The sequence below is a fragment of the Macrobrachium rosenbergii genome, chromosome 6 (assembly GCF_040412425.1).
Source record: "Macrobrachium rosenbergii isolate ZJJX-2024 chromosome 6, ASM4041242v1, whole genome shotgun sequence".
Taxonomy (NCBI): Eukaryota; Metazoa; Arthropoda; class Malacostraca; order Decapoda; family Palaemonidae; genus Macrobrachium; species Macrobrachium rosenbergii.
In genome coordinates, this window is record NC_089746.1 from 64,116,947 (window position 1) to 64,144,011 (window position 27,065).

Below are 27,065 nucleotides of genomic sequence, written 5' to 3' on the forward strand. Positions count from 1 at the left end.
TTAATTTTTCTAGAATAAGTTCCGCCACCCATTTTCAACTCTGTAACAAAGTAAATATTGTCTTGATCCTACCGAATATGACTGTTAAATATTTAAATTCCTACATAAAAGTCTATCTCAATTCGGCAAAAACTGTGCGCATACAGATAAGACCACTCTCACACACGCGTCAAAACACACAAACATTCATCTAGATGTAACAGAAACCAGGATAATTTCAATCGTTTCCGATACGAGACATGAATTTGGGGCAACTCCCGCAAGAAAGTTGGCAAGCATTCAAAACGAGAAACGATCTCACTTTTGAAGAGAACTTATCACTTGACGTTCTTAGAATCTATCGGTAATCATGTTTAGTGTAATTTGTTCCACACTTTTCACTTTCCTCTGTATTGTTTTTCAAGTTGTATCAGACAAAACGAATAAAAACAGAAACACAAAAAATCACGTAGATTCTCATTCTGCCCTGACTGCCTTTTTCTGTAAGGGACAACAAATCACGTTAAACGAAAAGTTGGACGGACTGAGGGTTTTTTCGATAAGATTTGTTAGCCCTCAAGCAATGATTTCCCGTCTGATCAAGCGGCCATCTCCAACAACTTCCACCTCCAACATTTTTCCTCTCTTCATTTCTGATGGGACGATGGTTATCATTTTTGATAAATGGAGCATTCCGCGGATTTCCTTTTTCAGCATTTCCTTGAATTATTTTATTGCCACTTTTCTGTCTTGTCAACCTCCAGGTAAGATTTTGGCATCTTCGATTCTGCTCAGAGGCCAAACATTCACTAAGGTTGTGGTCCGAATGGGAATTCTCGATAATTTACTTTGATTCTTGTTATATACTATTAATGAAAGAGCTTACACCCCATCACTTGTTTTTGACAACGAATATAGATCTTCTGACGGAGCTTTGTCAATGAGCTTTGAGGGTCTTTGAAAGGGATTTTTCAGTTTTCTGGCATATGTAGGGCATTACAATACCTTCTGACTTATTCTCAAGATCTAGCCGCCATTCATATGCAGATACTCTACCATTATTGTAATTCAAATTATTTTCCAAGTAATTTCTGGATACACGTATATAATCGCATACTCCTAATATTAAGAAATCAACATTTTTCCATGCTCTGAAAACGAGTGTCTTTGTAGCAATAAGATACATTTTCTTCTCAAAATATCCAGTTTACTCCTCCAGCAGATACCTGCGTTATTAGATGTTGCTAAATATAAGCATGTATCTAGGGCGTCACTGTGTCCTGATGGGGGTGAGGGGTGGTTGAGGGGGTGAATGGGGAGGAAGAAAGAAAGAAAAACAAGCTTTTTATATCAAGATTTCGTTGGCATTTCATTAATTTCTTCCAAGATTTACTTTATGAAAGAGAATGTTCTAAGAAAATATCCTTCGCTCTCCCATTTTCAGTTCACTAATATAATCCCAACTCTTTCTTTGTATCTGTTATCTAAATTTAGCAAATCTCAAATACTCTGAGTTGTGACTTCAGGATATTCCTCAAACACTGCAAAGCTGTTAAATCCACCTCAAATGGTCTTAGCAACAATATTTTTTTCAGCCTTCAGGGGATTTTATAATTACTACCAGGCCAATCAACGAAAAACTATCATTTTTCCATATTTTTAGCAAATCTCAAATACTCTGAGTTGTGACTTCAGGATATTCCTCAACACTGCAAAGCTGTTAAATCCACCTCAAATGGTCTTAGCAACAATATTTTTTTCAGCCTTCAGGGGATTTTATAATTACTACCAGGCCAATCAACGAAAAACTATCATTTTTCCATATTTTTCCTACTTTCGCTGCCATGTCTTGCCTCTTTGTCGCAGAGCAATGTGCAAAAAAATTGCCCACACTGTACAGACTCAGAGCGCAAGACAATCAGCCATTTCTAGATTTGTGTGTGTGTGTCTAAGTTTAATCTCAATTCTGCCCCGCAAGTTTGCTGGTGTGCCGTCACCAAGTTTACCAAAAGAAAAATGTGCAATACTGCAACCACTTTATTTGCTAGAAACACTTTTACAATATCTTGATTTTCATCACTGTAGCTCTTGTAGCCTGTGAACTGTATTCACCAAAGGTTGAACTCAGGTTCCCTTTCTTTTAATGTACAGTAGTTAATTTACCTGAATGAAGTGTAAATGCTGTTGTTTGTGGTTTCCTGTTAATTCAAGGTCCAACATTTAATTGTATTATGCTGGTCCGTATGACTTAACCTATTCCCCTCTGTTCTCTCTGTACCAGTATTGGATGTAAATTTACTCGCTCGAGGATCCACTCAAACATACTTTATTATTTCATATATTTCAGAGAAATACGATTCAAAGGCATCTTTATTTGCCACTATAAAGGAGAGAGAGAGAGAGAGAGAGAGAGAGAGAGAGAGAGAGAGAGAGAGAGAGAGAGAGAGAGAGAGAGAGAGAGAGATTTAAGGAAATCAAAGTCACCGTGATGGGGTCACCACTTCTGGAAGGAGAGGTTTGGTAAGGTTTGTTGACAGTAAAGTACAGCAGAAAATTGACAATAAGGGGCAAACCCTTACGGACACATAAATATTATTATATACCGTTTATAACGCTTTCCACTTTCTGGGAAAGCTCATTGTATTTAATGGCCTTCTCAGCCATGCTTATTTAACAGGTAAAGATCAGGCGGCGAAGCATTTTCACAGGAAAGCAAAGGTTTAGGTCGTTCTTGTGGTAAGCAGTAGACAAGATCAGGATCCAAAATTGCTTACTTTCAAGTTCACGATTTACACTTTTTTTTTAGAGAGAGAGAAAAGGCTGACAAGGAGCCAGCATTTGGTAAAGAGTTGGGAACAATATAACATCACCTGTGGTGATCAAATTAACGAAGTGATACAAAGAACACTAATATGAGGAGAACGCGCCTAATGGATACGCGAAACAATTATGGAAAATAAAAGAAAGGCAGCAGCTTCCTGTGTTATTAATTCAAACTTTAGGACACAAAAGGCACCATAAACTTAGTAGATTTCTATTTCATACATAAAGGCAAATAGCAAACGCTACTTAAATTGGAATGCTAGAAAATTATTAAAGAAGTATATTAGGAAACTCGTATACGCATAGCCTGAGTATGATAAAGAGTAACAACGTAAAAAACAAAAACGGGACAAAAATTAAATTAATGAACAGCAGTTTATAAATAATGACAAATACATACTAAACAGCCACCCTAACCAAGCCACCCTAAGCCCTTTGTACAAAGAGATACGAAATATACCGATCTTTCAATCACTTCATATACTCAGCATATTTTTTATCAGATCTGAGGGATCTTTCCCAGATATGACCTACAAGTGTTTTAACCCGGTATGTATCCACCTTTGCGGCGTGTTTAGTACAAGCCCGTTGGGGATTACCGCAAAAGCATAAACGAAAGACTGTAAATATCACAAAGATAATGACCCCCAAGAAATATTAGTCCTAGATAACGACCCGAAAACCCTTGGGGGTCACTATCTTAGGAGAGATCCGATGCTTCAAGTTAGCAACAATTCAGATTATAAATGAGTAACTGACACCGATTTCACGACCTAGACGAAGACTCCGATGCCTGACGTCTCAGGTCATACGTGGTGAATACAATGATTAGGGAAATACCTTCTTTGTGGCATATAGGCAAAAGCTGTCTCAGCTATGCAGTCCATTGTAAAGCACTTACAAAGTGAAAGTCCCTAATGAATGATACCTTCCAAGTTCTTACTAAGGTCTTTTACAGTTTCTGTGGGCATCGTCTAGAGACTGGTGTAAATAAAATAGTGCCAATGTAAGTATATATATATATATATATATGTATATGTATATATATATATATATATATATATATATATATATTATTGGTAATCGCCATATTTGGCACTGACTTCTTTAATACTGATATTTTCTTATTTTCTAACTTCTGCTGGAAGTAGAAATGAGAAAATATAAAAAAGTCAATATGAAAGAAGTCAATGCTACAAGGCGAGCCTAATTCAAATATATACGATCGCCTAATTCAAATATATACAGTATATATATAATATATATATATATATATATATATATATATATATATATATATATATATATATATATGACATCTGTATATAATTTTTCATATGATGCATTAATTTAATTTATATGCAAAAATTTACTTACGAGATCAAAGGACAGTAATTAGCGAATTTGCTGATTCTGTTTATACTACATTTCTCGTAAATTGAATATAACCATGAAAGTTATTGTAAGCATTGGGAAAATAAAAAAGTAGAACGATTAGTTCGGGGTAACAAATATTGCTTAAAAAAACAAGCATAAAACGCTTTACAATTGGCAATGGTCTTTTTTTTTATGAAAAGCAAGCAAACACCTCTGCAGTTTTAACATATTTGAAGAGCTGTAGAACTGTTGTTTTATTTTTATAATGAAGGCTAGGACAAGGTTCTTCAAGATGTACGAGGCCGAGTATTTACAGCAACAAGTTTTAATCTAAGAATAAAATGCGAAATGTTGCTTCTAATTTTGTTATTTTTAAAGGTGACCCACTTTCCTTTAAGATGACAACCTCTAACATCAAAGTCAACGACTGTAACCTCCCTGCATGCCAAATCTTTTAATCTATCCAAATAAATTCTGGTACTTTTATATTTAAAAAAACACTTATATAATTATTAAACACTGGAACTCATCTAACCAAAAAAATTCTGGTACTTTTGTCATATTTAAAAAACGTAATTATTAAACACTGGAACCATTTCTTCAACTACCTCCAGGTGTTCAGTCCCCAAAAAAGAGCCTTTTTAAACGAAAATAACCCTAGTTTTGTTATTCTCAAAAGCAGACCAATCAATTTGATTCTAGATAATAGTTGAACACTTCCCATTAAAATGTTAACTACAAACTTCGAGAACAAGCCTTTAACCCCTTGCCGATCTAAAAAGATAAAAGTAAATAAAATATTCTGTTAAAAATATAAGAAGAAAATAATTTTAGATCTGCAGTTTTCCAAGTTAGAACGATACTTATTTCTTAACTCAGAAACAACTATAGCTCCCTCCACCTATCAATATTTTAGATGGGCATTTTACTTCTAACTTTTCTAGGTGATATCATTTACCTCACATTACTAAGTTCACCTCTAAAGAACTGAGTGCATTGTTTGTAAGTCGTAAATTCGTTTGTTTATCCATTTATTTAGGCTTCATCTCAGACTTATTCTTCCCAACTTGGAAATTTCACGTTTGGTCCCCGTCTTCGATAGGGTGATTGTAAAGCATTTGTACTCTTCAAAAATAATCGCATTCTCACTTCAGTTCTCAATCATCTTCCCTTGTGCTATAAGTCCAGCCGGTTTAGATTAAGCAAGACTTAAACCAACATAGGCCCTTGGAAGGGGCGATTTGTTGCTGAAGTGAACTAGAAGCTTAGTAAGCCCCACTGGACTCTAGAGTCTAGACCGACGAAGACTGATGATTTCTTTTTTTTTCTGGCAGTATTAATTCAATCACTGCTCCTGTGGGCTTAAGTGCAAAATGTTTCTTTGTGTCGGGAAGCCTTGTAACACCCACTAGGCCACCGCTTCCTACATTTACTCTGTGGAAATCGGTACTCCCCCACTTACCCAGCTCAGTAACTTTTTTTTCTTTCTGCCGCCAAGCTGTAGGATTCTCTTAGTGCCTTTTTCTTCCAGATTCTTAAATTGCTTAATCTTTTAAGAGGAAGATAATGGTTTTCTTCATTCCTTTGACTTTTCTTTTTAGTTAGATGGCTATTTGTCTGTCCGTCTGCGCTCTTTCTCTCCGCCCTCAGATCCTAAAAACTACTGAGGCTAGAGGGCTGCAAATTGGTATGTTGATCATCCACCCTCCAATCATCAAACATACCAAACTGCAGCCCTCTAGCCTCAGTAGTTTTTATTCTATTTTAGGTTAAAGTAAGCCACGATCGTGCGTCTGGCACCGCTATACAGAACACTCGATTGCGCCTTAGAAACTTCAGAGAATTTTTCACTTGTTTTCTTCTGGCCTGGACCAGAACAGAGTTGTCTTCCCTCTAATCTTAGCACTGTGGACTTGAAATAAATAATACATAATAAACACAACGAAAAAATCCATGTTCGAAAGATACAGCTTTAAAATTATTTAAAGTTGATGGCATTCCCACAGGTCAGTTTCACTCAATGATGATATGCATAATGAAATCAGGTTTAAACTCACGGAAATAAACTAGATCAAAGAAGGGAGGAGAAAAAGAGCAACACTTAAAAATCAAGCTTGATTTTGAAGTACTATTATTTTCCCACGATTCAAACCTTTGTCCAGCTTTTGTCTTACGGGCGTTCGTTGCTTTAAAGAGAGTAATTTTCCGTGAAATATTTTCCCCAACTGTTAGAAAAGGACTTGACAGGACAAATTGCAACCCCAGCTTGATAGCCTCCCTGGAGCTTCGTGTTTCTCTTCGAATCCTCACGCTTCACTTCTCTGGAAAATAAAACGTTCATTCAATCACAGCTCTGGCTGTAATTCATATTCCAAGGAGACTTCTTCTCTCCTCCACTCACCTTCCTCCTCTGCCTTGGAAACCTCTTAAAGGGTAGCTATCAAGCAGGAACTTCTCGCAGGAAAAAATTCTAGTTTGCCTTTCTATGCTATAGTTTCCTCTCTCTCTCTCTCTCTCTCTCTCTCTCTCTCTCTCTCTCTCTCTCTCTCTCTCTCTCTCTCCACTCCTGATTCTTCCCCTAACACCGTCCAACTTCCTCTCCCTTCTTCCAAGCCACTAATGAAACCTATGGGACGTCAGATGAGACGAAGATATTGCCTATTACACTTCCTCAGTTGCTGGAGAACGTAGATAAAAGCAGCTCTTTATCGCTTGAATATCGAAGCAAAAACAAGATATTCAGGAAGTCCCAATAGAGTCGAAATATTCTAGTTCTGGCTGATGCCTTATCGCCTTTACGCTCCAAAGAACGCGAGTATCTTCCGTGTTTAGAAGGGCACACTGGATAATCTCAGCAGAAGCATATCTGTGTACGTGCATATATCAAGGCTCTAACGAAATTCATCACCTCAAGTATTCAGAAACGTAGGGACACAGAAGTAAGCTACCAACACAGTGATACATATATACATACACACATAAATACATACATACATACATACATACATATATATATATATGTATATATATATATATATATATATATATATATATATATATATATATATATATATATATATATATATATATATATATATATATATATATATATATATGTATGTATAAATAAGCGTTACAAAATAAAATTCTTTTGACTTCATTATCTATCAATGGATAATTAGGCTATATGTCTAGCCTGACCGCCATGACATTTAGGATGAATTATTTGTGTGTTTTGTCAGTTGCAGTACGTTTAAACACATGCCCGAGTAGGGTGGATTCAAGAAAGTTAATTTTATGTTTATAGTTTCAACAAGTTATGGAAATTTCCAAATATTCGTGTCTGAAGCCTTCCTAAAACTAGAAAGGTTGGCAGGATAAAATTCATAATATTCCAAAAGTTTTACACAATATTATTATCCACTGATAGATAATGAAATCCAAAGAATTTTATTTTGTAACACTTAGAGAGATTTCTGAAGCCACACTGGAAAGGTAATAATTTGGCCTATATAAGAGGAAAGTTAAACTTATTAGTAATCTCACGGTTATGTACAGTGAAGTCACAGACATCACTGGGAGTCGTGATATAAATGCAATAACTGATTGTACACTGAAGCCTATATTTATATCGCTAATAACTCAATTATAATCTGGTTAAGTTAGCCCAAAATAACATCATACAGAGAGAGAGAGAGAGAGAGAATTTTCTGTGTAACAACAGATATGAAAATTCTAAACATTCATTGTTAGTTCAAACGCACACTTATACATTTTTAAAATAGTAACAACTAAATACTTATTAGTTTCTAGCATTTGATACCAAGTATCAATAGACTGGTTACCTTTTGTCATTTCCATTTATAATGAATCAAAGAAGTGCAAAGTGAATGAAAAATCAATAGCAGAGGCCTCGACGGCACTGTTTGTAATATACAGGAATATAATTAAACACATATTCTAAAGGAACACATCTAGAATTAGCTTTGAACTATATACGAAAACATCAACCAATTTAGACGGATTCCATCTTAATGTACATTACAAAAAAAAAAAAATTTTAAATTCATTAAAAGCATCCAAAAAGACAACTTGTATATGGATTTTCCACATTATGATCAACACGGCCTTGTATAATCCTGTAGATCCTAGTTAACTAGAAGCACATTATTGCGAACGATAATCGTATTTATGGGAAATTCTTTTTTGTTTTACAATGGTGGGAGAGCCAAGTGAAACTGTAATTTAAATACTGACCTCTTGCTGTTTAGCTTTATTTGATTGTTTCTGAGTAGCGCTGGCAATACTCCTCGCGAATTATTGATTTTTTTGCAGCATTACTCACACTGCATACACGGGTAATATTCATTTATATATAAAAAATAAACACCTAATTCAGGACGCCATAGCCAAGATAGCTGAGTGTGTATGACAGTCTGTCAATCCTGCATGTCATTTTTTCATAGATTTTAAATTTAATATTTAACATCAAATATTCAATTCATTTTGACCTTGGGAGCCAACTACATCAGAATGGAATTATATAGATTTTGGATGATGGTAGGATGAGGTGAGCCACAGGATTGATGAGGCAAGAACGGCGCAGGATGGCTGCAAAAGACCGGGATGAAACTAAAAATGTCTACGGAACCCAAGTTTGGAAGGTATGAAGGAATTGTTGAACCAACTCTCCACTATGGAAATGAAGTGTGCATATTGAACTGAAATAAAAAGAAATAAAGTTGAGACTGTAGAAAGAATTGCTTATGTAGTATATATGATAACACACACATATATATGTATATATATGTGTGTGTGTGTGTGTGTGTGTGTGTGTGTGTGTGTGTACAGGCTCTGTCCTCAGAAGTTTAGGTAGACAGCCTATGATGAACGCCCCCTCCCCCCAACATGTTTTACAGATAAATGATACACAAATATACAAATATATATGTGCGTTAGCAGATAACGGCAAAACTTTTGCCGCAAGATATGAAAGTCTAGAAAGAGCAGTTGGTGTGACGGAGAGAGGGAAGGAAGGAGGATTCAGTCCATTTCATAGTTCCCAAGAATTTGGGAAAACTTCTATTGGAGGCGAAATCGAACAGTGGAAGTTGGAATGCCTTCGCCTAAAAGTGCGTATGAATTGGAAGCTGTTAACTCGTAAAGTATCTCACATATTCACGATTCTAACAGTGCGAACAAATGTTTACATCGGAAAACTTGGCGAAAATTGCAGTGTGTGCGTACACAATTGTACTGTTACATTTGACAATTAAATGAGATAAGACAGATTTATAGATTTTAGGCATACATGCCAAGCACTGGGATAACTAAGGCCATTCAGCACTGAAAGGAAAACCGACAGAGAAAAGGTTTGTAGAGTTTTAACAGGAGGAAAACCTCAAAGCAGTTGCGCTAGGAATCAACTGTCAGGAGAGGGTGGACAGTAAGATGGAAGATTGAGAATATGAACGGAGGTACAGTATAAGGAATGAAAGCAGTTGCAGCTTTTAGGGGCCGAAGGGACGCTGCAAAGAACCTTAATTAACGCGTACATTGCACCGCAAGAGGTGCACTGTCGGCACTAGGAGTAGGTCAGGTCTTCTAACCACTTTGTTTTCTACAAGAGCCCCAGGGGATCTGAGAAGGACACGTACAAACCATCCGTACATTTGTCATGAAGTCTTATTCTCACAACAACAAAACCTTTTAGTTGCGGTTTCAGTTCCTCGTTGGGCGAGTCGGTAGAGTTGTCGGCTAGCACTCGCTAGGCCCGAGTTCGAGTCTCCGGCCGGCTAATGAAGAATTAGACGAATTTATTTCTGGCGATAGAAATTCATTTCTCGCTATAATGGGGTTCGGATTCCACAATAAGCTGTACGTCCCGTTGCTAGGTAACCAATTGGTTCTTAGCCACGTAAAATAAGTCTAATCCTTCGGGCCAGCCCTAGGAGAGCTGTTAATCAGCTCAGTGGTCTGGTTAAACTAAGGTATACTTTTAGTTGCCGTTTCATTTTCATTTCTCTCCGTCCAGCAATACGGATTTCGCCAGACCTATACTTCCGTATGCAGTCTCAGTCTAAATGCTTTCCATATCTTATTCAGAGGGCCTATTGTTTACTCTGTCCTCTTTAGTGTCTCGGTACATTCCAACTCGAGAGATCTTGTGCTGTATATTATTATTCCTAAATATCTGAAAGTTCAGCCTCATTAAACCGTCGCCATCTTCCTGTGAATGCTTGGGCTTCATTACTTCTCTTATCGTTAGACTTATTTTGAATTCCATCCCTCAAGATATATGATAAAGATGGAAGTCTGTCTATATGGGGAAAGTCAGGTCTTAATCGTGATTGCTCCTTTATATAGGAAACACAAAACCAACATTTTTATCCATGATGTTAACGGGAAACATAAGAATAGAGAGGGATAACAAGTGCAAAATATCTGTTTATATTCGATATCGAACTGGTTTTGTTCGCGTGTATATATGTATTATATGTATATATACTGTATACACGATGAATGTATGTACGTTTGTATGCATGTACGTATGCATATTACAGTACTGCACACAAACAGAAAAGATGCGGATGTATGCAAGCACGCAGTACCCAAGTATACTTACGGTGCCACTTGCATTCAATCAAATATATAAGGACATATGAAAAAGTACTTATATATATATGAACATATATGTGGAATGACATTCATGTACACGTATTCTAGTCCTTGTTTATAAAATCCCATATCTAGAAATTAGTTTCCTCTACGCTACAAAGCAGAGAAGCTGGTTCGTGTAATAGGAGCTTTTACACAACAGAAGTGGCGCGATACAGATGTCGGTGAATCAGATGTAGCCGGAGTTTGGAAGCGCTGCTGCCCAGATTCCTATCGTGCCAAGACATACCCATACCCGCCCTGCCTACCTCCGCTCGCTGTGAATATAAATGGAGTCGGAATTTCACTGGCCCCCGCGCTTATATCAGCCATCTGCCAGATAACGGGATTCGCGTTACACGACTCCAATCGATATCGCTGACGATTTGCGCCTCCGCGACAAACGTCACGCGTCTTCCTATACTTTGCGTGGCTTCCGATGCTTCTTCTTCTTCTTCTTCCTGTCCATCCGAGAGTGAAAGCAGTGCGCGTCTCCTGTCGGCCATCGGCCATCGCCTCCTCCTCCTCCTCCTCCTCCTCGCTCAGTTGGCTGGCATCATCATCAGGGCGGGCGTTTCGGTTGGATTTGTCTCCTCTACGTTTTTATGTGGTGAATGTTTGTCAGTGGCGGCATCTTGTCCGAATAATAATTCCCCGTCTCTGCGTCAACGGAGTCAAGTCACAATTTCGCTCCCCGGGTCTCGCAGAGTCGTAAAATGTTTATTCCTTGTTAGACCACGCTATAAAAACGCACGGCGATACGCACTCTGGAACCAGACCCGCACTGACACATACCAAGATACAGACATTTCTCCTCTCTCTCTCTCTCTCTCTCTCTCTCTCTCTCTCTCTCTCTCTCTCTCTCTCTATTTATTAACGATTTAACCATTACATACATATAATATACACACACATATATATATATATATATATATATATATATATATATATATATATATATATATATATATATATATATATATACACAGTGTGTGTGATGGATGAGGCTCTGGGACTAAGGAGTAGGTTCGTTTTCCATTTCAAGAGTCTCGCCCTGTAAACAAAACTGAATTGACAGGATGATATCACGATCTATCATGAAAGCTGCGTGCATTGATGCTTCCTGTTCTAGTGTCTCCACAATGTTCGCATGGATACTGTATGAAGAAAATGCAACAGTGACGAGATTATGCAACGTCTGATTCGTATATCATGGTTTCCATACTTAGGGACAAACAATCCGACTGAATTATTACTAATTTCGTCACATGCTTGGTAACGTAACTCCTAAACCCCGGGATAGGAAGAAACACATAGCAGCATTGGACAGGAACTTCTGTAAAAGCTATAACGCAACTCGAATCTAAGCAGATATAAGTAAATACAAAAATTTCCCTGCAACGTTAGGGCAAAAATCAACCACCATAAATTTTGATAGTTCGGAACGCAATTATACCGAAGCTGAACCTGGCTGGTCATGCAATTCGATATCATACAGTAAAAAAAAAAAAAAAAGTCTTAGATATGACCATTAATTTTAAAATTCTGTCCATTCAACTTTTTCTCATTCCCTGTGTGTGTTCAAGGTGGTGTTGACTGTCTGCTAATTCAAGCTGTAGCCTCTCTCTCTCTCTCTCTCTCTCTCTCTCTCTCTCTCTCTCTCTCTCTCTCTCTCTCTCTCTCTCTCTGACTTCGCAGCTTCGTGGTACCGCATCTAGCTCACAGCTGGAAGGCTTGTGTTCGAATCTCAACTCAGGCGAGGAGTGACGAATGGTCTGTTTCCTGAAATCCAGTAAGCATCTGCTGACCCAAGAAGTGAATACGGCACCAAGCTGTTAACTGAATGTTTTGGCTAGCAGCTAATATGAACAGAGAAAGAATGTGAAGAGGACAAACGGGAATCTTCATTCCTCTGAGAAAATTCTTACCATCATAACAGGTTAGCCTTGACGAGGCAGCATCACCCCACTTGCACTTGAATGTGACAATTCATAAGATTTTTGACCCTTGCTATCACCATGATTTGCAATAATTAAAGCCACGCCTTGAGAAAAAAAATCTCATGTGGGTCAAATGAGAACCTGTGGTAAGACATTAAAAAAATATAAATAAATAAAAAAATAAATAAATGAATAAAAATAAATAAATAAAAAAATAAATACACGAATAAAAATAAATAAACAAATGAAAAAAATTAATAAAGAAAAATAAATATAAAAGAGCAATAAACAAAAATGAAATACACCTCCTTCTTATCAAGGTATTTCAACCCCTTTTATTCTTGTTAAAATGAGGTTATTTTTTTGTCAGAATATACAGAATATATATATATATATATATATATATATATATATATATATATATATATATATATATATATATATATATATATATATATGTATATACAGTATACACATATATATATATATATATATATATATATATATATATACATATATGTATATACAGTACATATATATATATATATATATATATATATATATATATATATATATATATATATATATATATATATATATATATAATGCTATATATATATATATTATATATATATATATTTAACAGTCGCTTTACAAAACCGTAAAACAGTCAAATGTTTTAATGGTTTGTGGACATAATTAAAGTTACACGGCCATTATGCCCTTTCCATTTTCACGCTGATACTGATGGGATAGGGCCTGTTATTATCCGAACTCAACAATAATGCCAAATAAATTCCCTTCTGGGCGTCACACAGGCATTTTTCATACTTCATATATTCATATACGGGTAACACAGGCGCATCGAAACTGGTCGTTACATTATTAATTGCTGCTTCATGTATTCCGATCCGAATATAGTTAATCTAATCTATTTAATATAGTTAATCTAATTTATATTCACAAAAAAACAGCAATCTATTTATGGATGTTCTGTATTTAGTAATCAGCGTAGTTCTTAGTTTATCGTTCAGTTAAATCGGGATCGTAATAACTCTCAGTGAGTCAAGAAATCCCAATTTACGACGATGATTTTCTAACGAGAGATAAACCGAAGCAAAAGACACTTAGATGGAGAAAGAGCATTTGGGACATTAGAAAACAAACAAGCGACGGCAAATAAGGAAGGAAGGAAGGAATGTACTATAAAAAGATCTGCTTGAGATTACTAATCATCGTGAATTAATCTATTCGGCTGATAAAATCTAGAACAGCTTTATTCACTTCAGCTTGGTGATGCTTCGTCCTTAATTCGCAAGATCACCTTGTTAGGAAAATTAACCAAATCTGTGGACAAATTAAGCTAACTAAATTATAGTTACGGGAAGAATATACATAACTACTGTAAAATATCACGAGCATGTAAAATCTTTGGCTGCATACGTGGGGTAAAAAAAAAATTAAAAAACTAGTTTCGAGGGAAAACCGTATTTGGTAACTGTTGGTAAGATATTAACATTATGAATGTTATAGATCCAATGGCGGGTTCGTTCTCAGGCAGAGAAGGTGTTCCCAGTGTGAATACGAATAGAAACAAAATAATGACTTTAATAAAGAATGCAGAGACCTACGTAAAACCACCGACAATACTTCGGATGAAGTTAGTGAGAGACTCGAGAACAAATTCAGTGGTAATGTCAGCGTGTGTTTGTCGAGTCTGCGAGCCAGTGAGGAAGAAGCACTGAGAAGGGGAATAAAACAAGCGAAGGCCGACGATGCGGACTTCATGGCCTTCTCAACAGGATGGAAAGAAGATTGTTGCACCTACTAGAAGCAATGGCATCAAATGACTCATACGAGTGCGAGTGAAATATTCAAGGGAAAAATCTAAGAAAACTATGATGCAATTGCGCAAGAAACCAGCAAAATGAAAAATCGTTTTGCCTTTGCAGATGATATGTTAAGGAATAGCAGACTGATAAGACTACAACTATTGACCACGAATGGATCTGTGTTTAGAAAGAGGTTTATGGAGAAACTGGAAACATGGAAGGCCGATATAAAACAAATATTAACACCATTATTTTCCAAAATATATATATTTTTTGTGGAATTCCTGAGTAATTTCAAATATTCTCCAAAATTCAACCATGCAAGCTGATATCATGTATTATCTTTCATTTGGTACATTTGGCAGTAATGTATGTTATATTAAAAAGCATAGGTTTCATAAAAATTAATACATACATCTTACAGATGACCTAGCAAAATCATATTCCATTTAAGGAACATTGGTAGGAAAAAGGTGAGTTAGGGATTTAAATGACCAAATTTATCAGGAGACCTAACAATTCCCTCTTTGTAAATAGGATCTTGAGAATGGTTTGCGAATAAGATTACAGACTCAGCGTGTAAGCTATGGCAATATACTGTATGCCTTTTTATATTTTACAATACGTAAGAATCTAAGTTACTAGTCCTACTTATTTCTGTTACCTGAATTGTACAAAAGGTGTTATACAACTTTAAATTGTTTCACTATCCTCAATATTCAATAACGCTAAGGAGTCTTGCAAATATGTGAAAAGTGGTTATTTGTGTTAGATTCCAATTTTTACATTAATACGATTAAACTGCCAGTCAAAGGCTATCGGATAGTGAAGAAAATTGACCAAGGGAAGCACAACAAGAAATTTAATTGGGTGTTTCAAATAGATTAAAGAATAATTTACCACCAAAAAGATTTTTAACTAAAAGATAGGAAATTAAATAAGAAAAGCAATAATACTGAAATCAAATGGCTTGTTGACAAGAACAGTATTGTATTTGAGACAACAGACTTTGATTATGGCCTTAAACCTTATTTGACTTGGAATGGCGTTAAGAGAAATTATTGCAACATGCCTACCCTACATTACTTGAAGAGATGTGGCTGTAAGGAATCTGAAAAATGCGAACGTAACTAAACGGAAAAGAGAGATTCTGTTATGTATAAAAGAAATTAAACCCTAAAAACAAATGTCACCATACTCTCTATTTTACGCGAAAAGAGCCAAAACATTTTCCATGGTAAAAATACCTTTCAACTGCCCATTGCATTTGCAATAAAGGAATAAAGGAACCATTTTGTCAGAGCTTTGCTGGGTATTTAAAGAAAGGCGAACATATAGCCTACACGTTTTAATGTAGAATAAGATTTTAAACAATGGAAGTCAGAGACACAGTTAGGACTAAAACGATAAAGGAAAGTCAACTGACGAATAATCTTTGATCCAAGATTTCATTATTAAAACGATAAAGGAAGGTCAACTGACCAATAATTTTTGATCCATGATTTCATTATTATTAAAAAGAACTTCTCCCCAAAACTTAAAACTAAAAGGATAATTTGCTGCTGTTTTTACTTTATCGTAACAAGTGAATACTTTACACAATATTCTGTGATGTGCTGAACGCTCATTTTGGTTTTATTTAAACAGTGAGACAAGTAATAAAATAAATGACCTTCCTTGGTTATCACTAGCTCTAGGACCAAATGTGTAAAGTGTGTTACAACGGCTTCGTAAAATTTAAACACGGGCATCTTTAACTGGTACTGAGAACTTGGATAAAACCATACATACCCATTGGGCAATGTCGACAATAGCCAATAAACCCATCATGTGAAGTACAAAATGTCTAGATTTTCTATCTATGTCTCATCTCCTCCTTGCTCTTGCCACCTACTCTTCAGCTTTGCTAAACGTCAAAAGCGAGGGTTCTCTGATATCTCAGAAATTGCACTGCATAAAGTTCTATCGACGAAACTGATAACGTGCGAATAAACCTGGTGGTTAGTGATAAAATAAAACAACCATCTTAGCATTTATCTTCCTGTTGCATACTAGTTCAGGCAGTCTCTTCCATGCCTGGTACTGGAGGGGTGCTTAGAAGCATCTTCCCTGGGCTTAGCCTATTTGAGCCCGATACATTTCCTTAGAAGACACAGAGAGCAGTCGTGGGCAAGGCTTTGAAAAGTGATATATCTGAAACTAATATTTTAAATATCCACGCCCTTACCCCTAACAGAATGAACTGAATCACTCTAAGAAAATGCAGACTGTTATTTCTACAGTGTAGAGTAAGAAAAGTATTAAGTCACCTCCCGCGGAACTCATGCTATACCACTGGCATAACAGCTGCAATACTTGAGATTAACTGGAGACTAACAATATCTCTTAAATTAAAAAAACCAAAGCAAGGAAAATTATGTTGTTGAAATCATGATAAATAACCTAAAATAATATTCCTCATGTTAACAAACATCATCGAAGGAAAACTGGCATTAGTCCCTCGAAGTAATCCCCTGAAAAAAGTGTGACAGCCTGTCAAAACTATACTTCAACTACAAACTTTGTTATATGCAGCAAAAATATTTCCTGAAACTGCAAAATACTGACCATAGAAGAAAACAAGGAAAAGGAAGCCATTAATTTCAGAATTAACTCGACAGCAGGACAAGACCACTCTTGGTGCATATCAGTAAGAGAGAACAACCTTTGTAGTTCCAGATATATTTAAATCAAAGAGAGAGTCGATTTACCTAATTATAAGGGATCTATGACATAAATTCAACAGTATATTACCCTAAGGTAGATATGGTTTTAACAACAAGCACGATACCAGGGACAGACAAGATTGAGAGAGAGAGAGAGAGAGAGAGAGAGAGAGAGAGAGAGAGAGAGAGAGAGAGAGATAATAAAGACTATCCTGTAATTGGAATAATGCATTTTAAACAAATGATATAGCCTAAATAGAAAAAATAAAGAAAAGAAAAAAGTGTTTGGAATAAATCAAAGGAAATATTTTGTGTTAAAAATATGATTCATCAGTTCCGTGAGAGAGAGAGAGAGAGAGAGAGAGAGAGAGAGAGAGAGAGAGAGAGAGAGAGAGAGAGAGAAATTTGATGTTTATATAAAGCGTCTGATGCTAAATAAAGCGAAGCGATATATAGCAAGTGTGGGGAAACTGTTCTGGTATATTCGGCTATATTCTAATCATACCGAAGTTCTGCAGACTTCAAGTTCTGGAAAAATAATCATCAAATTGAGTGTTTTATTTTCGGTGGTGATAATTTTAGGATGATTATCAAATCGATAGGATATCCGCTTTAACACTAGTGATATCAAGTGTACCTAGACCGAAATATAATTTCCCATTTACTATTAAATATTTAATATATTATTTTGTTTACAAATGAATAAAGATAAAATGAGTTGTGTGATCACACGGAAACGTTAATGTGTATTTTCCTTCCTTGCTTTCACTGCTAGACTTTCAACTACCGGTTTAAAGGAAAATAAAAAAAAAAAAATATTTTGTATTTCATTTGCGTCGGATGTTTTACAGAAGGCTTTTTCGCCCGGCCTTTATTCATGGTTCAACAAAGGATTGTTCTTTTTTTCCGTTTCTTTTGAAGTTTTATGCTTCGCCATTTCTTTTTGATGACGAGGATTACAAGGACAATCAAAGCCCATCTTTTTCACACTCGCACAGTATAGTCTGAGCATAAGTTTGAAGCGGAGCGTTCGCTTCTCTCATTTTTTTTTGGATCGTCGCTCTTGTGGCTCTTTATGTGTCCAAACTTTATTACTGGCATTAATATGAATGCTTGTTGAATGACACTTCCCTTGACAAAAGATACCTGCATATTAGCATCCCAGCTCTTTACAATTAAAACATTGTTTGCCTTAATGTGCCTATCGTTTCAGGTTGGACTTTTGGCACGGCGACATCGTTTACAACCTGGTTATATCAAACTGCTAGAGTAGGTCGGTTGTTTCTCTTTCATTCGATGCTACAGCATCTATTATTGGTTTTCGAGGCTCTCTCTCTCTCTCTCTCTCTCTCTCTCTCTCTCTCTCTCTCTCTCTCTCTCTCTCTCTCTCTCTCTTTATTTGTTACTATACCATTATGTGATAAATGACTAAGTATGACACATCTGTATCAGAAATGATAGCATTACAGTTTTACAATGAAAATCCAACTTCAGAATGGTGTATATCGTTTCAATCATGAACCCATTTTGTACTGCTGACTGTCCAGGATTAATTTTAAGAAAAAAAAAATTCAGTCATATGCATTACAATACTCAAGTACTGGTAGGCATAAAATTTCACTGAATACAAACAGTGCCCTAACTTTTTAGAGGAATTCAGAAAATAGAATTTGTAATTTCAACAAAGAATGAATTAAAAGTTGGCATGCTAAACCATGAACCCAGGAAAGTTGCATTGCAAATAATATACAACAAAATACTAACACAAACACTCAAGTTAGCGGAGAGAAAGCCCAGTAGTGCGGACCGATGCATACTGCGTTTTGTGCGGTCCTAGATCCAATTTGAGCCTGCCAATCTGTGGTCACAGTTCCCACACCCTCCTGAAACTCTGAAATTCCCCCCCTGGGGGGGATTCCCCCCTTGGTTGAGAACCACAGATCTACAGTTTCCTTTTAACCAAAATAGGTGAAAAGAGGAGCTGGAGTGATTCGACACCAAGACAAAAAGATCCAGAAGATAGTGGAGACAGGTATTGTACAAGGATCCACGATCGAACCAGGAGAGAACCCGACAGTTGTACCAATGAGAAAAAGTTAGAGGTGTTGAACATCAAGATTAAAGAAAGGAAGACGCAAAGTACAAGGCTAATAAGTGGGTGCCACTAGGGGCCAAAGGTAAGCTGGAAACACTCTTTAGTGATGCTTACAGTGCGCCACGTGAGGTACATTGACTGCACTAATAATATCAAAAGACTCGGAGTTATGTGTGAGTTCACAGATATTTTGTTATTTTGCCAATAATAACACGGGATTCGATGCTGGCATGCTTTGTTTTGAGAACAATGGAAACTTTCCACTTCTTGAGCTCTGTGAACAAAAACAATTATATATTAAAAGTGAAATATTAGTTGTCTTCTCGCAAATCTTTCACTTTTTTTTTTTTTACTTTCATACGAAGCAAAAGATCTGAGAGAGAGAGACAATTTCACAAGACAAGTTTCACGACAATTCAGGTTCCAAAAGAAGAAAACTGCTTGCATTTTCCCCTGGAACCTGAATTATCGTGAAACCTCTCTTGTGAACTGGTCTCTCTCAGGTCTTTTGATTCATATAAAGTAAAAAAAAAAATTAAATATTTGCGAGAAGACAACTAATATTTCACTTTTAATATATCATTCTGTTTCTGTTCGCAAAGCTCAAGAAACGGCAAGTTTTCATTGTTCATAAAACCATGCGTGCCTGCATCGAATCGTGTATCATATTGGCAAAATAGCAAGATGTCTATGAACTCACATATTCGAATACACTGAACTAAAATTCTGGATCGCAGGACATGTTTCAGGTTAACCGTAAAACACCAAAAGTTCAGCTCAAAGCTCAAAACACTACCTGTAGAGAGAGAGAGAGAGAGAGAGAGAGAGAGAGAGAGAGAGAGAGAGAGAGAGAGAGAGAGAGATAAAAAATTTATTGCAACGAGGAAAAACAAAAACATCTACGCTGCTCACACAGATGGCGTTACGTTTATTTTTTAGGAGAAACCTCTCGCCCCATTCATACGCCTTGATAAATAAGGTGAACACAAGGGACAAGGCGCAAACAAACGTCATAAAGGGGGAATTCATTGTATCAGCTTCAATCTCCGCTTCCACGAAGTTTCCAAGCAAGGGCGAACGAGAGAATTTGCGTACGCCACCGTTGGCTCTATGATGATAAGACGCCGTAATAGCCAATAACGGGTAGGGGCTAAATCCACTCTAAGCCCCTTTATGACACTATTATTACCATTTAAACGGTTCATGGCTTTTGGGAGTTCCTCTCCAAATGGAAAACGTTCCCTGCATCTGCGTTCAACTCAACTTAGGCTTCGTTTATTATATTTGCGTTCGTGTTCTCTAACACAGTACCCTAATGGTATCTGTAAACCAGATCGAATGGCACAGGGTGACAGATATTAAAATTCTGGACAGAAATTTAGGAGGGTGCTTAGAAGAGAGAAGCAGTTTTGGGTCATGAACAATCTGAATTACTTGAAAATCAAATTTGGTTTTATTTCAAGAATATACCGTGGAAATATAATGGTTAACTGATTTTTGTTGCGCTTGGAAACAATTTAAAGGTAAGGAATCCAATATTACTGTTATGCTATCCGACAAGCATGCTTCAAAGACATCATTTTTCTACGTACAAAGAATTTAATATCGAAGACACACTTAAAACCATTCTTTCTTAGTATGAATCAAAGTGATGGCAATTATTCAAAACAGAGACGCACTTCATAGGTAAAATTAAGACAATGTTCTGATGATATCACTGACTTATAATGTTGTGTGCTATTTTGTAAAGGATGTGTAATGACTAGTTACTCATTTAATTTTCAGATTAACTGGATATATGACATTAATATTTTTAAATACATGTTGAACTCTGACATACCAGCGGATCCAGAAAAATTTCATGGGGAGTTCACCAATTTTCACAGTATACATATACATATATAATAGATTTTTTATTTTTTCCCATTTTTATTTTTCTCACTTATATAGGCTATGCTATTATCTGATTCTTCAATACTATTACTTTGTCATTCCGCTAGTGCTCAGACACCCAAGAAGGATTGGAATTACTGGAACGGAGGTCTTACACACACACACACACACATATATGTATATGTATATGTATATATATATATATATATATATATATATATATATATATATATATATATATATATATATATATATATATATATATATATATGTATAACTGAATCAAGAAAATATAGAACGTGATGAATATATAAATAAAGATAAAATCCACGAACGAAACGTTTCCTTCGTGGATTTTATCTTTATTTATGTATGTATATATATATATATATATATATATATATATATATATATATATATATATATATATATATATATATATAATATAGGCTATATATATATGTATATACGTATATACCGTATGTGTATATATATACTGCATATATGTGTATGCGTGTGTGGGTGTATCATTCCGGTAATTCCAATCCTTCCTGGCGACCAAAAACTTAGCACGGCCATAAAGATATTAAGGGTAAAGCCGTGGGTGTACCGTCCTATCCCGGGACTGAACTCGGAAAGTCTAACTGTGGAGCAAGGTTATTACAACGCTATGCGGGGATGTGTAATGTGTATTTACGTGCGTATTTGTCTCTGAGAGAGAGAGAGAGAGAGAGAGAGAGAGAGAGAGAGATCAGATCAATATGGCTAAAACGTAAAATTTTGTTTCCAAAACTCGAGCAAAAACTGAAACAGAAGCAAACGATGACTTTGCATCAAGACACATGCCAAAACATCCTAACGATCTGACACCAACGGAACATGTAGCTATTTAGTGAAAACGTTATTAGATAGACTCCGTGCCAGCTGGCTAGAACGACTCTAATTAGCGTTCAAAACTCCATTTCACAATGTGCAAACCTTCCTTGCCGAGCTTCAACTTTGGTTCGAGTACGGCACGATTGCAGCTCTTATGCTAAGAGGCTTAAGTCGAAGCGGTCCTTTCCTAAAGCTAACATGGTAAAACGCCTTTCCTAATTGTAAAATGTTGTTGCCTCAGGTTTCATATACGTTCACTTCCAATGTAACTGCTAATATTAACAAAAGACAACGGGTTAAGGCGCTTTTCTAAGAACTTAATAACCGGTCGATTGGCTTTTTCGGATAAAAGAGTAAGACAGTGAAAGTGACATTTCATCACTGAAATATTAATATGCCTACGACATATTAATACAACTGTGAAATATAACCAAATTCAAACTATATCCAGTGACTTACAGACTAGTTGCCAGATATGACTAAAATACCTACAAAAAGCAAAATTAAGAAAGTTAAACGTTCCTTCTCATTTTCTGTACGACAGTCATTCAAGTCTGTTGCAACTGAAACAATTTTTTATAACTGCAAAGTAAAAGTCGTTTCATTTGCAGTGAGCCCAAATGCAACGACTCACTCTACTTCCTTTTATAAGACATGTATAACTGATTTTGGAAGGTGCAATCAACCAAAGTGGGAACACCGGATGAGTGGTACAATACTCGAATAGTGTGTTAGGTTCGTGGATCACACGGTCCACCGCCCACAAGCCCAGCCGGATGGAAGTGGGTCCCAGCATCTGTTGGAGCCAAGATATATTATAGTGTCTGTGGGTAGCAACGTAATTTCCGAATGCGTGGCGAGAAACTGGAATGCTGTATTTTTCTGAGTTCATCCCCTCAAAAGAGGACAAAAAAAAAAAAAGTATACCTTAGTTTTACCAGACCACTGAGCTGATTAACAGCTCTCCTAGGGCTGGCCCGAAGGATTAGACTTATTTTACGTGGCTAAGAACCAACTGGTTACTTAGCAACGGGACCAACAGCTTATTGTGGAATCCGAACCACATTATAGCGAGAAGTGAATTTCTATCACCAGAAATAAATTCCTCTAACTCTTCATCAGCCGGCCGGGGGAATTGAACTCCGGCCCATCGAGTGACAGTCCGGAGCTCTACCGGCTCACCCAACGAAAGAGGAGAGAGGTTCACGGTAGTAACTTTGCCCACTATGTGAAGTAATCAGGTTTGATTCCTGGATGACGACGGCAGAGGGGGGGAACGTTCCTTCAAAAAACTAGTGCGTTTCTCTTTTGACTTGAACCGTGAATTAGGTTACTGATAATTAGATGGGCATGGTGGACGTAGTCATGGGTCAAAAGGGCATGACGTTATAAACCTCATCTCAAATAATACTCTGAGAACTAGGAAGCTGGGAATAGCTACTGGAGGCACTCGATCATTAGAAGAAAAGGAGTACGTTCAATACATGCAGTGGGCGCCATAGGCTACTTCACTGGTAGAACACTGTCCTCGAGTTTGCGTAGCTTGAGCTGCGTTCCTGGTTCAGCATCCACTAGCCAACCAGACTATGAATGGGTAGTAAGGTCTACTTGGACCAAGAACTGCCATAATGCCAGTATTATACACACACACACTTTATATATATATATATATATATATATATATATATATATATATATATATATATATATATATATATATATATATATATATATATATATATAATATATATATATTACAGCCACGAACTCTATTGTTTTACTTTTCCTTTCGTGGCTGTAACTTGTTCGTATAATCATCACGTTTTTACCTTTCTCGCTGGTAGCAACCGTGAATTATATATATTTAGGTTTATGAAGATGCCTACCGGTGTTCAAACAAAATTTTTCAATATCATACAATCCAGACTTTCACATGCACATAAGACCTTTCTTTCTCATCTATCTTCATTCACATGCATACGGTACTTTCCCAATACACCCAAACACTCACGCATGCGCATACATTCACAGACGTTGTAGATAGCATATAAGAAATAGGACGAATTTTCTTTTGGCCCCTCTCGCAAAACGATTTTTCTTTTTCGTCATTCAGCTAAATCCAATATGGCTGCCATCGTGTGGCCTAAGGTAGTGTGAAGCTTCATGAAATTTCATCCAACCAGTTTTTCCTCTATACCTGCCACAAAGCCGGACAACAATAATAATTAGAACGAGACAAATTAGGACGTCTCGAAGATCTAACTGAATGCATAAATATGTAAATTTTTAAGAACTGGAAATCGCGAATATTTTTTGGTCCAAAAGTGGAAGAAAAAGCACGCTCCCTGCAATGATTACTCCGAAGACAGGGGTTCCCGCATTATCCTGATATCAGTTCTGATAGCAGGATAAAAAAAAAAAAAAAAATGTACAGGCTTACCAAATACTCATTTCGCTGATGGGCTCGGCGTAAGTAGGTCTTCAGTGGAATGATGCAAAGTAATCTACGACAGCGACTGTTCCTTAAGGAAACCCCCAATGGACTTGCAATGAGTTCCACTACTCGCAGTTATGTGTTCACTCCTCCTAATTGATACTCCGTTGCTGCAGACTACTACTCCGGAATATTTTACGCACGATTGCGAAGGAAATGAGCTGATCAAAGACTGCTTTTAATCTTCCTTTCGCCTAAGAAAAGTCTTTCGCAAGATATTTTCCAATTTCGATGTTGTCAAGTTATACAAGATGTCTACTTATTTTGAGAGTGTGCCAATTGGCATATCCTCTTTACTCTTTTTTCGATTTAACTATTTTAGCACCTAATACACGGCAGAATACTAACAATATACAGTAGCTAGTAAAAGTATCATTATTCCCAATGAGGAATACTTAGTTTCTTTGCTAGTATCAGTTAAATGTCAATCAACTACTCACTCTTGCTTTAATAAAGGGAATCCAAACATCCTCAGACTTAACAAATAGCAATGAAAGTAGGAATCGGAAATAAACTGTAATGTAAGCATTTATTCTACATAAAATTATATATAAATGCATAAGTTCTCCTGACAGATATTAGCATATATATTATATACAGATATTAGCATATATATATATATATATATATATATATATATATATATAAAGCTACAAACGTCCTTTAATATATATATATATATATATATATATTTTTAGTTGATAATAAGTCCACCGTCCCGTGGGATCGAACCAGCGACGGACGAGGAATCAGGACTATGACGCACTAATATCTGTACCTCCTCCCACGGGACGGTGGGAGAACCTAAGTGAATTTATATATACATTTATGTTGAATAAATACATACATATATAGTTTATTATATATATATATATTATATATATATTATATACTAATTACATTTATTTGTCAAGTTGAATAAATGAGGAAGTTTTTGGAATCATTACTATTTTAACAATGTAAGAGTGAGTACTTGACATTTAACTGATACTAGTAAAGAAACTATAAATCTTCGCGATAATGGTGAAGAAGACGGGACCTAAAAATAAGAAACCCACAAATTTAATCCAGTTTCAAAAGTGTGTATTTTCCGTCAACAGATTTTGCTTTATGGGTACTGATCTCTTGTACCAAGATCTAAGTTTATCAATTCACAGCTGTCTTCTCAATCGCAACAACGCACAGAAAATCGAAAACTTCGGTGTATCACCGTTATTATTAGGATTCTTTCATGGAAGTGAATTTCATTCTTTTAGCAGAGGTGGCTGGCGATGAAGAAAGTGATCTTATGGAGATATCTTCGACAGGTTACTGAGCATGTGTCAAGTTTTCGGTAATATGCTTTATCTAGATGGGTGTCCAATCAGTCATTGACAATTATCTCCTTAATCTGTAAAAGAGACTTATGCACTGAAGTATAGGTACAAAGGAAGCGAAGAAGAATATTTGCAGAATATTAAAAGCAAAGACAAGACCTTGGTTAGTAAAGTGTTACCAAAGATAGAGAAGGGGTACACTGCATAAGGATGACGACATCAAACGAAGATGGTCTGATTACTATCAGTAAACAGAGAAAGTGAAATGATTATTATCAGTAAACAGAGACAGTGGAAAGGGGAATTGAGGAAGGTGAGAGGGGTGGAGGGGCCAGTGATCGAGATATAATCTATAAAAAGTTAAAGAAGGACATCAGTAAAATGAAGAATGGCACAGCATCAGGACTATCAGAGGTGCAAATTACAAGGCTGAAGTTATTTGGAATAGAGGGTTAAGAATGGATACTCGAACTATTGAAGGCAATCTGGGAGGAGGAATTAATCTCAAATGATTGGAAGGAAGTCTGTTTGTAAATGTTTTTATACTAAAGGGAGGTGTTTTAGAGTGTGGTGATTGTAGATGAATCAAACTAAAAAAAAAAATGTCTAAAGTTTTGATAGGTAATGTTGATGATGTTTTGTAAAAAGACAGTGATCCAAAAATTGCTTGGAAGGTAGTCCAACGTTTACTGTACATTTTCAGGCCTAGAGAAAGCATTTGATAAAATATTAAGGAAAGTAGCGTTTTGGTCTTTAAGAAAGAGGAAATTTCTGAAAAGTTTATCAGGATAATTGAAATGATGTGCAACAGCATAAGGACAATAGTAATAACAGCCTGTGGCAAAACAGAAATTTATAAGATAGACTTGGTTCACATCAAGGATCGGTACTAAACAAATTTCCCTTTGTACTGGTTGTGGATGTGTTGATTATGAATGAGAATCTCTGGGAATTGTTATATGCTGATAATCTGGTGATGAAGGCAGAGACTGAATAAGAATTACAAAGAAAGTTAAGAGGCAGGACTCTCTCGAATGGGGTGGAATTACGGTAAAAGTAGGTAAAAGTAAGGTTATGG

General features: G+C 36.2%; 1 protein-coding gene across 1 annotated transcript in view; it reads left to right on the forward strand.

The window, feature by feature from the left end:
- Positions 1-2,467: 2,467 nt before the first annotated feature.
- LOC136839858 (drebrin-like protein) overlaps positions 2,468-27,065 on the forward strand; it is a 43,756-nt gene continuing 19,158 nt past the window's right edge. The window contains exon 1 of the mRNA XM_067106189.1: positions 2,468-2,499. Within this exon, the coding sequence (XP_066962290.1) occupies positions 2,468-2,499 (32 nt within the window). The remainder of the gene's footprint in view (positions 2,500-27,065) is intronic.